Below are 11,763 nucleotides of genomic sequence, written 5' to 3'. Positions count from 1 at the left end.
AATTGTGAATTGAGAACAAAATTCCTATCTTTCCCTTTATTTAATAAGAAGTCTACTGTAGTATCAGGAAGGCTAAAGTACAACAGGCCAGAAAGCTCCCGTTTGGCTTTGATGATATTTTGAGAGTTCCGTCCGAGTGTGCCTTTTTTTAAAAAAAAAAGATGTGGCTCTCTGGCCTATCAGTTGATGTTGTGTTCATCCGACAGTTATTGTACACATCAGTGGATTAGGAGAAATTAGGAGAATCAACAGATCATAGTACACTGACGCGGGGGGTGGGGTGGAGCGGGGGGCGTCGTACCCCACCATGGACACAAGAGGGCGCTGACGTCCACGACATATGTCAACCTTGGACAGAAACCTTGGACATTTCGTTACCGGCCCCTATTTACACACTGTAAGTTCTGGGTCTGCGCAAGTATTTATGGACCGGAACAGTAAGACAACGACTGCATGTCATACGCACGACTTCTGTTTTAAGTCGGTCAGTACTTTTGTAAAACGACCCTTCTTGCTAATGTGAACATTGCTCGTTGAGCAAGTAGTCAAGTAGTCAAGTAGTCAAGTTTCGGTTCAGCGAAATCTTGTTCCGAATAATCTTCAAAATCATGGTCTCAAAAAGCAGCAGTACCTTTGTCATACTGTATATCCTTTTGTTTTTATTAAATTTGAATCAGTTCTCACAAAGGATTTATTATTACCAGTGCATTTAACGTGACGGTTACGTCATCGAGCGTAAGTGGCTTTAACCCAACTAATTTTAGTAGCTTTCCAAATATGAGACATAATTCTAATGCACTGTGGGGATTCTCCATTCAGTCCTGTCATGGGATTATTAAAATCTTTTTTTTTCAGTTTGTTGATTACATGTGCAGGTGTAAGAAATTGATCTGTACACAGGTGAGATCATGTATCCCATAGACCTTCCAGTTGTGAGTGACACAGATCTCACATTGGCATCTGAACAGTACTTCTCTTCTCTGGAGCAAATACCTCATAAAACTAAAGAATTCCAGTCTTCCACGACCAATAAGGTGACACCTATTACTTCTTTTTATGACCAGTTTGCATCCCCAGTCACTAGAATGTTCCTCTTTATTTTGGGGTTAATTAAAAACAACTAGTCTGTCCTTTTTTCCCTCAGACAACCATAACAGTGAACACTGTAACGCGCTTGCAGCTGTTTGAAGATGGTGGAGCTGACTGCACACTGCTGGTGCTTCACCCCTCCGGTGACCCAACACAAGGTCCGGAACCAGACTTGTGATCCCCCATCAGATGTGAAAGACAAGCACTGAAGTGTCGTGTTTTACAACTCAGTCTTGGCTGTATACCTGCATGACAAGTGGTGGCCTGTGGATGATGTATTACGAACCACAGTCGAATCCAGAAGTGGCTTGTTATCGGTAACAGAGCTTCTTTACATCAGTGATTAACAAATTATGCTTCTTATTGTGTAGTAAATTAACTGGCCTGAAATGTGAAGGAGTAAAAGTACAATAGAGGAGCCTGGAGTTAAAGTACAGTGTAACGGAACATAGAAACTGGATCAACTGGAGCCTCAAAACTATGTGAAAGGCAACAGGAACATGTGAATGTCCTCTTTTTTTGGTAAATATATGACTTGTGGGAACAGTTGGTCCTCCTAAATCAGTGTTTTTTCCTCTCCAGGTCCAGTCGATTGTGGAGAGGGTGATAGTGTTCCTGCTCAGTCGGGTTGTGGACAGATCTTTGGACGAGAGCGTGTGTTTCTCCCTCCCTGCACCCCCGCACCGAAAGCTGCAGCCTGTTGTGGAGAGACGGTCAGGCGATCGGTTTCTACACCGTCAAACACAAAGGTGTGATGGTGGGTGGGGGAGGGAAGCGGCAGTTTTACAGTCTTTCACAGAGAAGGTAAGCTCCAGCTACATGCATGGGGCAGACCAGTGCGTAGGGATGGGCAGGGCTTAAAATGTTTATATACTCTCACCACCAATGCATTTAGACTACTGTCCTGATTAGTAGGATCTGCAGAGTATGTACTGGAAGCCAATAAATAAAATTCCTGAACAAAATTTTGGGCTTGTTGTTATTGATACGCTCCGTAAGGTATCACAGAGAGGGCTGCTAAATAAAACACCTGATTATTAAATTCATGTTTGAGCTCATATTTTTCTTTTCAGGCAGCCTCTGTGACACCTGGAGTGGTCAGGGCTACTTGCTGCCTGTTCTGGACACTGTTCTGGTGAGGAAGAGCTGTCGGAGGAGAGGCTTTGGCTCTCAAATGCTGGAGAACTTCTGTTCCACGTTCTACTCTGAGAATATTCTGGGAGTCAGTTCTCCACTCTCACCTGGTTGGGCAGCAGGTTAGCTCTTTTTGTCTTCATGGTTCTCTCTCACAGCCTGTTAAGCTTTTTGTTTAAGTTCTGTGTGTCCTTCATTCTCAGTCAGAAACAGACAAAGTGTTTGGGTGTTTTTGCAAAATCTGCATGAACTGAAGGATGGTGCATTTCATTCATGGGGTTTTTTTTTGAGAACAGTTTGCAGGGGTTTTCTGCAACAGCGTGAGGAATATCGGGACCGTTTGTACGAGGTAGAGGCTCCTGGGAGCTGGACTCAGAGACGAAACATCTGGCTGAATATTCAGCTGGGTCGCTACACCCTCTGTAAGAATGTCTGGCTGAAGAGAACATAAAACCTTCGATCAGCCTTCAATACTGAGATAACTGAGTGTTTTTTCTGTGGTTTCTTTAGGTATTAATGAGGAGAACAGTAGGGCATCAGGAGACCGCAAGAAAAATGATGGGAATTGTTCATCTCAGGAAGTGAGAACTTGATTTTTCTCTGGTAAAACTGAAAGTGTGTCCCAGTCATTGGACCCCATAATACTCGATCCATGTATCTACAATCAACAGTAACCGAGTTATAGGATTTTATTCTAAAATGTCTCACAATGTCTGGGTTCTTTTAATTATTTAGTCCTTTTTTTAAATTTTTTTTTATTTACACACAGCCTTGTAATGCAAACCATCGAGTGGGGACAGTCTCTCCTGCTGGTCCAAGCCCAGGAGGAAGCATTCTGGACTCAAGTCCTGCCGCTGAACTGCTGCAGTCCCGAAACACAAACCAAACTCTCACATCAGCATCTTTTCCTGCAGCAAAGCCTCCCAGAGAGAAACAGAGTCCCCAGCAAATCAATGCAAAACGAGCCAGAACCACATAATAATTTTAAATTTATTGTCATACGCAAAAATGCGGGACCACCTTTAGCACTATCAAGAATTGCATGGCATTTTCTTGAATTTCCCCCGTTTTACGACATGATAGCAATATGAAAACAAAGAGTGCAAACATTGTAAACTTTGGGACTTTCCTGCCTCCGCCGGGATGTCCGGCACCAAAATGAAGCGCACCTCACTTTCTCTCCATGAAGGAACCAGGAAGTCCGGAAGCAGGAAAACAAAACCTATGAGAGAGGAAAGTTTGATGAAAAATGAGCCGAATTTATAATAACACGTCTTTACAAAATAAATCGGTGCACAATGAGAAATATGATGGCGTTTGGTCTCCTTCTGTGTATGACAGGTATGGTCGTAAATGCCGTTTTTCAGACGAAGAAAGTCAGGTTGGGGTTGCAGTTAACGTCAGAACTTTTGTCATAATAGCCTCTTATCTTGGGTTCAAAGTTAGTGCTGTTTTGGTTAGGCATAATACTTTGTCAGTTGTAACGTTTTACTGTTCGTAAACACCCAAATCTGTATCAATTTACCTTTAGCGTCGAACGTCTCATGAGGAACCAAGTGGTTACAGCTAAACAACGCCCCCTACCGGGTGTCCCATGGATTTCAAGGAATATATATGTACAGTACTTTCAAGAATGGCGATAATCTTAGTTCTTACAGATAAATAGTAAATACTAATATTGGCTATTAGTACATAATATTACTACTCTAGGAATGGGATGCTAAAAAATCTGGTTATTGGAGGGCTCTCATCGGTGATGTGTATACGTCCAACAGATACTGACTAGTTTAATTTCACTTCTTTTATACACCCAAGGTACTTTTGGTTATGAGTTTACATCTCTGGATTTTAAACAATTCTAACCAATTGTGTGGAAACTAAATTTGAGCCCTGTGCACACATTCCTACAATAACCCAGTGTGTTTTAATGTTTCCTTCACAGTGGTGAGGGTGTCCTGCTGGAAGGAATGCTGAATGATGTCTCCAGACATTCAATCAATGATGACAAAAACCAAAAGGTACAGTATGTGAAATACAGTTAATACATGTCTTTCTTATCCAGCACCATGGATCTTGCTCTCATGTTGCTCTCATCCATGCACTGCTGTCTCTCCAGTCTTTAAGGATCATGAGCAAATATCTGTAATCACAAACCATGCACTGTACTAATTATTACACACTTACCTTATTGTTACTCGTGTAAAGAATAATGTACAGTTGTAGAGAGACTTTGTCTTGCTTTTTGTCGTCGACAGAGCCGCTTCTACGTGCTGTACGTCAAACCCAGCCGCATCCATCGGAGAAGGTTTGATGCCAGCGGCAACGAGATCGAGTCAAACTTCAGTGACACCAAAAAGGTCAACACTGGTTTCCTCATGTCCTCCTACAGTGAGTACGTAGAGTTGGTGTTTGCATAAGGAGAGGAAGTCGTGTACAGCATTAAGCACAGTCCCCACACAGATGGAAAGTACCGGGTTCAATTCCAGGCTGGATTTTCTCCCGTTATTAGGCTGATGGGAGTCTCTGGGAGGATGTTGCTAATGCTAACGGTGCTGCACAGCTCTGGTGTGTTTAAAGACCTCACAAATGACCAAGGTGTGCATAGAGTGTGTTTCTAAAACTGTGGTCATAAACACACACACCACAAACCCAAAGGAGAACCCGGTCTGATGCCTGACCAGCTCTGTTCAACTCCTCACATTAACCATTAAACATACATGAATCGACTGCCGGCGCAGCTCGAGGCAGCAAATAGTGGCAACAATAGAAGAAGGAATTTTAACACTTTTTTAAAAATATGGTGATTATATTGGTGGTTTGTTCTACGCACACAGAGGTGGAGGCTAAAGGAAAGTCCGACTGTGTCTCTGAAGATCAGCTGTCAGCAATCGTCAACAAACCAGAGCTGGTGAAGATAACGGACCAGTACCGGCCCAGCGGTACCTGGGCCTTCTGGTACCCAGAGTCAGAGATGGACAAAACCGAGCTGGAAACAGGACAGGAAATCCGTCTGAAGACCAGAGGAAACAGTCCTTTTATATGTGAGTCTTTTGTACACAGTTAAATCGCTTTTTTTTAAACATTTATTTTCAAAGCCAAATTGATGCCAGTTTGATGTCAGGATTTGAAGTGGAGATTGATCCGGGGATAAAATGTTGGTTTTTCTCTGGTTTCCCGAGGGCACTCTTGGGTTTCCCCCCTACACAACCCTGCGGCCTGTCCGAGCACTGACCTTCGCAGCCACGGGGAGTGAATGAAATTTAACCAGAACTTTGTTTTTCCAGCCTCTATGTGACTTTGGTGGGAGTGAACCTCTCCTGACCTTAGAAAAGCCACCTAGTCCTTTCATATTCAATGGTTTCACACAAACAAACTTCATCCTATGTTGGTGGCTGATGGGAAATAAATGGGGAAAATGTAAAGATGTTTGCATTTTTCACAGTATTTAAAGATGTTACAGTGGTGGACACATTGCTGTGACGCACCTGTGAGAGTTGCTGTTGTACAACTGATAAAGACTTAACTCTCGCTTGCGCTTCCAGTCTCCCTGGCCAAGATGGACGGCGGTACGGTGACCAGGTGTAACTTTGCCGGAGATCAAATGGCCGGAGCATCGTGGACAGACAAGATCATGGCGAACAAAGCAGACGCTGCGACCTCGCAGGCGTCGGGAGGAGAAGGAGCAGGAGAGGACGAATGGGTGAGAGCGCTGCTTTCATTCGCGTTATCTGGAATGTTTGTTTGATTGTTTGTTTGTTTTACACTGCTGGAGGGATGACAGAAGGTAGACACCTTCAGCTGTATGGAACCGATGCCGGCTTTACTTGCTGGGATCTTGTGCCACCTGCTGTGTCTGGGAATGTTTGGCCACAGTGAGCCTTGTCAAACAACATCGAAACCCTTCAACTTCCTGGGTTGACAGTGGTAGTTGTTGCTGTCAGAGTGGCTCAAATTTAAGCTGCCGCATATCTTTATCGCACGAATTAGCGTTAACGTGTCAGCGACTCGGGGAAAGTGAAGGTATCTTATTTGACTAAATTCAGCACCAGCTGTGGCTGCATCTGTTTTACAGATTAGAATGATTCCTTTGTTTCTCTGTCAGGATGATTAAGGAAATCAGTGCTCCCATCCACAAGTGCTGGCGCCCCTGAGTCTCAGGAGTGACCCCCCTCCCCCCCGACCCCGGCTGCCTGGAAACTGAACTCAAATACACTCCGTGGACAGAACAAGTAGGGCTTCATATTTACAGGACTGGACCTGCCCTCTACTCTGGGTTATTCTACTCTCGCTGATGTCCAGTGCGATTGTTTGTATTATTTGCACTCCATCTTGTTTTTCCATCACACTTGTTGGTCCTGGAATGGTGAAATCGAAGCCCCACGTGAGGCACAAACTCTGTGTGTGTTTTACATCTTGTTTCCTCAGATCAGCTCACTGGTGTGATTCCAGGTAACTGAAGAACAAAAGCATTCAGAACCTTTTTTTTAATATATTGACATACTCAGTTCATGTAAGACAACATAGCTGAAGGCATTCTGGGACGTGCCTTCATTTAAAATGTGTTCAAATGTGAGACCACCCCCACCGCTGGACGTGTTGTCCTCTTCTTTCATAATCAGTATGTTTTCCTCCTTTATTCCCATTAAATCGTCACTCTTGCAATCCCAGTTTGCCTCATATAGCTCATATAGACCAAAGTCTTTTATACTGTTCACCAACAATTGCTCTCAATTGCTGCTGTGGAGAGAAGTCTGATAAAATCTGTGTTTATGTGACACTCACTTTTTGAAATCCTAGTTTCCATAATTCTCTTTTGGGAAGCTTTTATTAGGTTGTAATAAAAAGAGAAATAACCTTATCTTTTGGTAACTATGTTCAGCCCTTGAAACAACTACTTCCTGCCTAAATATCTGGGCTAATGGCTTCATAAACAGTGCAGAAGCTCGGGTAAAGGCAATGACCGTGTCTCATTCCCCTTACCTGATGAAATGGAATCCTCAGATTTCCATTTATTTGGATACTTGCTGCACATTTTGTTCTAATACAGTTTACAGATTTCTCATTAAATCCAAATCTCTCCCATGCCTTAAACAAGAATGTCCGGTTCACAAAAGCCTTTTCTGCAGCTGTGCTCACCAGAGCTTTCTACTCTCCTTTGCAGATGTTCTAAAACATGTAAAGTCCCTCTAAAAGGATCCTGCACCTGCCTTTCTACAGAATTTCATCAGTCAAATTCTGCATAAACGCCTCCTATCTCTGAGTTATAAGGGAGGTATTCCTCATTTAAGATTTATATTTGTGCATCCCATAAACCTGTTGCATTCTTTGAGTATAGTCCTCATCATCTCTGTACTATATTTTTCTTTTTTCAACTAAACTGAAGTATTCTGGAGTACAAATCTGCATTACTAATAATGACCAGCAGGTGTCACTACAGCAAGTCACCCTCGTTATGTTCCCATTATTGGAATTTTTACTAATAGCAGCCAGTCAACGAAATTTATGGAAGACAAATTCACAATAATAACTCATGGTAATAGAAAATGTTTTCATTTCAGTATTTTTCGAATCCCCCGTGATTGTTACCTGTAATTCTGAGGTGCTTCTCATAATCTGAGCGTGCTTTCCATCAGTGGGACAGAAGCACAGTGGATGAAATGGAGTTTGTTTTTGATGGTCATTTGTTTTATTTCAGAGACGATAAGTAATGTTTGCTACATAAAATACTGAAACATAGTGTCCTGGTCCATAAATATGTACTAGATATACAGGATTTGGCTACTGGCTTCATTGTGCTGTTTATAGTGCAGGAACTGAGAAATGTTAAATTACATGACTTTTTATTCACAATATTAAAGTTTTATTCTTAAAATATGATTTCAGAACCTTAGAATGACACATTACATCATAATCATAATGCAGAGATAAAAACAGCAGACCCTTGGCTGGAAAAGTGAAAAATAAAACCATAAACATAAACACAGTGTACTTATTAGAGCTAATCCATTAGCGGCTAATTGCTATGTGAACATACCATGCTGCTCATGTTTAAGAAAACAAAAACAACGTTATAGCAGAATCATAAAACACAAACTAGAAAACAGGGGATTTATTTTATTATTTAACCTCTCAGCAAACATTGCTGGCCAGTCAAGCAAAGGTGGGAATTTCACAGTAGAATTTAATAGTTTGTTGTTTTCAAACTTCTTTTCTTACTGTTGCTGTTGTAACTCGGGGAAGAGTTTTGCCTTTCGAACCAGTCTCGGACCGTGTACATGTGCTTGTCGACCAACCGGATGTTGGCTTGGGCTTGCTCAATAAATTGGGTTACTATCTTGGTGGAAAGCAGCTTCCGCTCTGCCGCGAAACTTTCCAGCTGGACAAGTGCAGAGATGACACACAGGATTACACCTACAGAGGCTGCGTGGAGGAATGCGTTCGCATCTTCACCAAATCTGGATCTTGCATCTGAACCTGGTGCCACTCGCTAAGCCCTGCCCTGGAACCGCCACTGACCGATCATGTGCTAGCAACGCAGCAAAAAGCCTAGCGCGTATGGGACATGTATGTCCGATGAAGGATATAGAATGCCTCCATTAATATGTACATATATGCATGTCTGTCTAAGATAACAGAGAGAACAGAGGTCACTCCTTGCTTGTGTTATAAAGCACATAAAGCAGCACTAATTTACCTCTTTCAATTGTAACTGGTTGAACAGCTGGGAGGTCAGGCTCTGGAGCATGGCCGGCAAGACTCTAGCAGCAAAGAAACAGGACAGAAGATGAAAATAGGAACAGGAAGAGATGGAATATTACAAATAGCTTCCAGTCTATCAAAATCCAGTTACCAAGTACCACAAAAAAGGGGGGAGAAGAAAAAGAGATGAATACACAGCATCTGAAGTACAATCTACCCGCTGATGTTTTTCCAGTGTTGTCTGACGAAGTTCCAGGCTAGCGGATTCCCCAACACGTTCCCAGCTACCGCGCCAACAACATAGGCAACATCAAGCTCATCGGCCTTCTCCAAACTGTACTCCAGATATCTGGAAGATAAGGATGGCGAACACTAGGCCCAAACCTGAAATCAACACAGTTCAGAAATCACCCCCTGATTCCGTTTCTTCACCTGCTGAGCAGCCAAACCTTGGTGGTACAGGACAGAGCTTTAAGGAGCTCCTCTTTCTCTGTGCTGCTGTTGGTGGTCTGAACCTTCTCCCAGGCAAACTCCCATTCTTTTTCCCCGCCGGCGGCCACAGCGTGACAGTAGATAATAGACCGCAAGTTAGGATGGATGCTGAATCACAAGAGCAGGCATTATTTCCCCTCAGTCAGAACATCACACCATTACAATAGTGAACAATTGTTTTGCTAGTCTAGCATAGCATACATGCTAGCAATATTTATACCCAGCCGGAGTGTCACATGTCACTAAAATCCAATTTGTTTGTTCTGCATTATAGTTGCACTGAGTTCAAAAGGTGTGTTTCACAGATGTTGCATGTAACAGCTGCAATCACTGGCTGAATTTTACAATAAAACCAGCAGATTACAAGCAGACACATACAGCATTGGCAAGTGCAAGTGTGATGTTTTATGACATATTTATCCATATGTGTACCGTGCATTATCGATTATATACTGTTACTCCTTCAGTATATAAGATGAATTTGATGGAAGAAAATACGAAACACATTTAATGTTGAGCTTTCACTTTAAAGAGCTCCTTTTTTAAAAAAAAAAAACCCAAACACTTTTAGCCACATAAAACAGCAACAACCTCCACCAACTGAAAGAATGAAGGACTTGAATAACACTTACTTTTACTACATCCTTGATAATGCGTTAAGCAGCAAAATATAAAGACAGCTTTTAAAGGGAGTCCGATTCCTCAAATTTGTGTGGATAATTAGCGCTTATACAGCAGAGTTTCTACCAGTTTGTGTTGCTGCTCATCCACTCGCCAAACACCTTCGATGCCATCTTTAAGCATCGTGGGAGCCGGTTGGAACACGCCACTTCTACGGCGGTGAATTGGCCGTACCTTTGAACGACACCATCAACAAAATGAACGTGTAAATGTCTGTAACTTTACGTTAAAGTGTATTTTCATCACTAAATCCACTATATTTCCCCTCCAAACCATGTCTCTACTGTAGCGAAAGGTCCTTAAATGAGAGATGCTGCGTGAAAGTAAAGATTAAGGTGTTGCACCACTCACCACTGCAAGAACACAGTTGTCCATACCAGGATTTGAACCAGCAACCTTCTGCTTCATAACACAGTCCCCTCTTATTCTTAGTATTATCTTCTCAATCTTTAAACTTCTTATTTTAAGCATAGAAAGCCACTAGCTCAATAACACATTTCAGCCTGTTTATCTCCCTGAGCCGTCAGCACATGTTCTGAGTTAGCAAATGGGATTTGTTGTTTGAAAATCAGCCTAAACAATCAAGCGATCCTGCTGACGGGGCGAATAGCAGAGTGCTTACTGTGAGGCCTGCTCGTGGGGGACGGCATAGTCGTCGGTGAAGTTGCTGTAGAAGTCGTACAGGTGCTCCACTTGGTTCCGCAGGTACGTCTGCAGGAGGACGCAGCTTCATGTCAGAGTTTTTTGGGGGTTTATTTTGGATGGATGGGGGGGGGGGGGGTTGAGCGGGGTTAGTGACTCATGCCTGAAGGGGTCCAAAAGCCTCAGTGTGTTGAAACATGAGGACGAAGTACTGAAGATTTCTCGTTGCTGCTTCCCAGGGGATGTATTCGGTCTCCTTCCGCAGGAAACGGGTTGAATCTAGAGCCAGAGTCACGTTGACAAGGTTGGCCCTGAGCGACACAGAAGCAGCCTTTAAGTGTTGTCGCGCACCCGCGTTCACCACGCCGCTCGCCGCTGCATCCTTACCTCGCCAAATTAAAAGCATCGTCGATGAGCTGCCCTCTGTTGACGAGTGGGATTAGCTAAAAGGACGAGACACATGTGGAAACATCTGTATATTCAGTCAGTTATGGAGCATTTATCACCGGAGAACTGTAAACAAGGCATTTATTCACCTGTGGAAAATATAATCCCTTTAATGACAGCTAGGACTGAACCTGCACAGTCAGCAGATTTGGAGTGATAGCAAAGACTTATGGAAGGGGTTCTGGGGTTCTACGGCTGAGGTCTGGGGGGTGGGTGACACTCATGTTCACACTTATGGTCAAGTTTGAGCTGCCCAAGCACAAAATATTACTACTATTTATTAAAAGTCTTCAGAGGGAGCGATTGGTGGCGGTGGATCGGCGAATGTTACTCACATTTCGGTCTGTTTCCAGCTGGGTCAGGAGGCGTTTCCAGTTCTCTGGGTCATAATTGACTCTATAGTATCCAGTACGGTTCACGTTGGCCAGGATCCACTCTCCATTCTTGGAGATCAGTTCGTTCTTCTTCACTTTAGGGAGCCAAAAGCCAGACGTAATTTACTAAATATCGACAATACGTTGACATGAAATCCATAAAAAGGAGCAAGTGCCTCTCAAAGTTAAAAGTCAGCCTGACGTT

At 43.0% G+C, this 11,763-nt stretch overlaps 3 protein-coding genes and 1 long non-coding RNA gene across 5 annotated transcripts; 2 read left to right on the top strand and 2 right to left on the bottom strand.

Moving 5' to 3' along the window:
• Positions 1 to 273: 273 nt before the first annotated feature.
• LOC130520966 (protein FAM169B-like) lies at positions 274 to 3,532 on the top strand. The gene is given in 10 exon segments (XM_057024639.1): positions 274 to 437; positions 901 to 1,034; positions 1,145 to 1,247; positions 1,321 to 1,406; positions 1,672 to 1,755; positions 1,757 to 1,838; positions 2,163 to 2,345; positions 2,520 to 2,645; positions 2,734 to 2,804; positions 2,993 to 3,532. Coding segments are annotated over 10 exon segments (1,176 nt in total). The 5' UTR covers positions 274 to 340; the 3' UTR covers positions 3,203 to 3,532.
• On the bottom strand, positions 3,196 to 4,561 carry LOC130520969 (uncharacterized). Its single transcript, XR_008949135.1, has 2 exons — positions 4,408 to 4,561; positions 3,196 to 3,445 (listed from the first exon to the last, which is right to left on the bottom strand). It is a non-coding gene; the product is annotated as an uncharacterized LOC130520969 (long non-coding RNA).
• Positions 3,423 to 6,890, top strand: LOC130520968 (arpin-like). 2 transcript variants are annotated; one of them, XM_057024641.1, is made up of 6 exons: positions 3,423 to 3,564; positions 4,166 to 4,241; positions 4,479 to 4,611; positions 5,058 to 5,264; positions 5,766 to 5,923; positions 6,326 to 6,890. In XM_057024641.1, exons 1-6 carry the CDS (start codon positions 3,473 to 3,475, stop codon positions 6,332 to 6,334), a joined length of 675 nt encoding a protein of 224 aa, XP_056880621.1. In that variant the 5' UTR covers positions 3,423 to 3,472; the 3' UTR covers positions 6,335 to 6,890. The 2 variants fall into 2 exon arrangements, with proteins under 2 accessions (XP_056880621.1, XP_056880622.1); XM_057024642.1 differs by lacking the exons at positions 5,766 to 5,923; positions 6,326 to 6,890 and adding an exon at positions 5,403 to 5,759.
• Positions 6,891 to 8,046: 1,156 nt separating this feature from the next.
• On the bottom strand, positions 8,047 to 11,677 carry LOC130520967 (aminopeptidase N-like). Its single transcript, XM_057024640.1, has 9 exons — positions 11,520 to 11,677; positions 11,125 to 11,180; positions 10,901 to 11,048; positions 10,718 to 10,806; positions 10,162 to 10,269; positions 9,355 to 9,522; positions 9,140 to 9,271; positions 8,918 to 8,981; positions 8,047 to 8,599 (listed from the first exon to the last, which is right to left on the bottom strand). Exons 3-9 carry the CDS (start codon positions 10,934 to 10,936, stop codon positions 8,405 to 8,407), a joined length of 792 nt encoding a protein of 263 aa, XP_056880620.1. The 5' UTR covers positions 10,937 to 11,048; positions 11,125 to 11,180; positions 11,520 to 11,677; the 3' UTR covers positions 8,047 to 8,404.
• Between the last annotated feature and the right edge of the window lie 86 nt (positions 11,678 to 11,763).

Source organism: Takifugu flavidus, unplaced genomic scaffold (genome assembly GCF_003711565.1).
Source record: "Takifugu flavidus isolate HTHZ2018 unplaced genomic scaffold, ASM371156v2 ctg617, whole genome shotgun sequence".
Classification (NCBI taxonomy): domain Eukaryota; kingdom Metazoa; phylum Chordata; class Actinopteri; order Tetraodontiformes; family Tetraodontidae; genus Takifugu; species Takifugu flavidus.
This window is presented reverse-complemented; position numbering and strand designations above follow the sequence as displayed.

Coding starts and splice junctions, on each gene's coding strand:
- LOC130520968 (XM_057024641.1), top strand. CDS start 3,473: ATGAGCCGAATTTATAATAACACGTCTTTACAAAATAAATCGGTGCAC. Junction 4,242..4,478: donor ATGATGACAAAAACCAAAAG/GTACAGTATGTG, acceptor TGTCGTCGACAG/AGCCGCTTCTACGTGCTGTA. Junction 4,612..5,057: donor TTTCCTCATGTCCTCCTACA/GTGAGTACGTAG, acceptor CTACGCACACAG/AGGTGGAGGCTAAAGGAAAG.
- LOC130520967 (XM_057024640.1), bottom strand. CDS start 10,936: ATGTTTCAACACACTGAGGCTTTTGGACCCCTTCAG. Junction 9,272..9,354: donor AAGGTTTGGCTGCTCAGCAG/GTGAAGAAACGG, acceptor CTTATCTTCCAG/ATATCTGGAGTACAGTTTGG. Junction 8,600..8,917: donor ACCAGTTACAATTGAAAGAG/GTAAATTAGTGC, acceptor GCACTTGTCCAG/CTGGAAAGTTTCGCGGCAGA.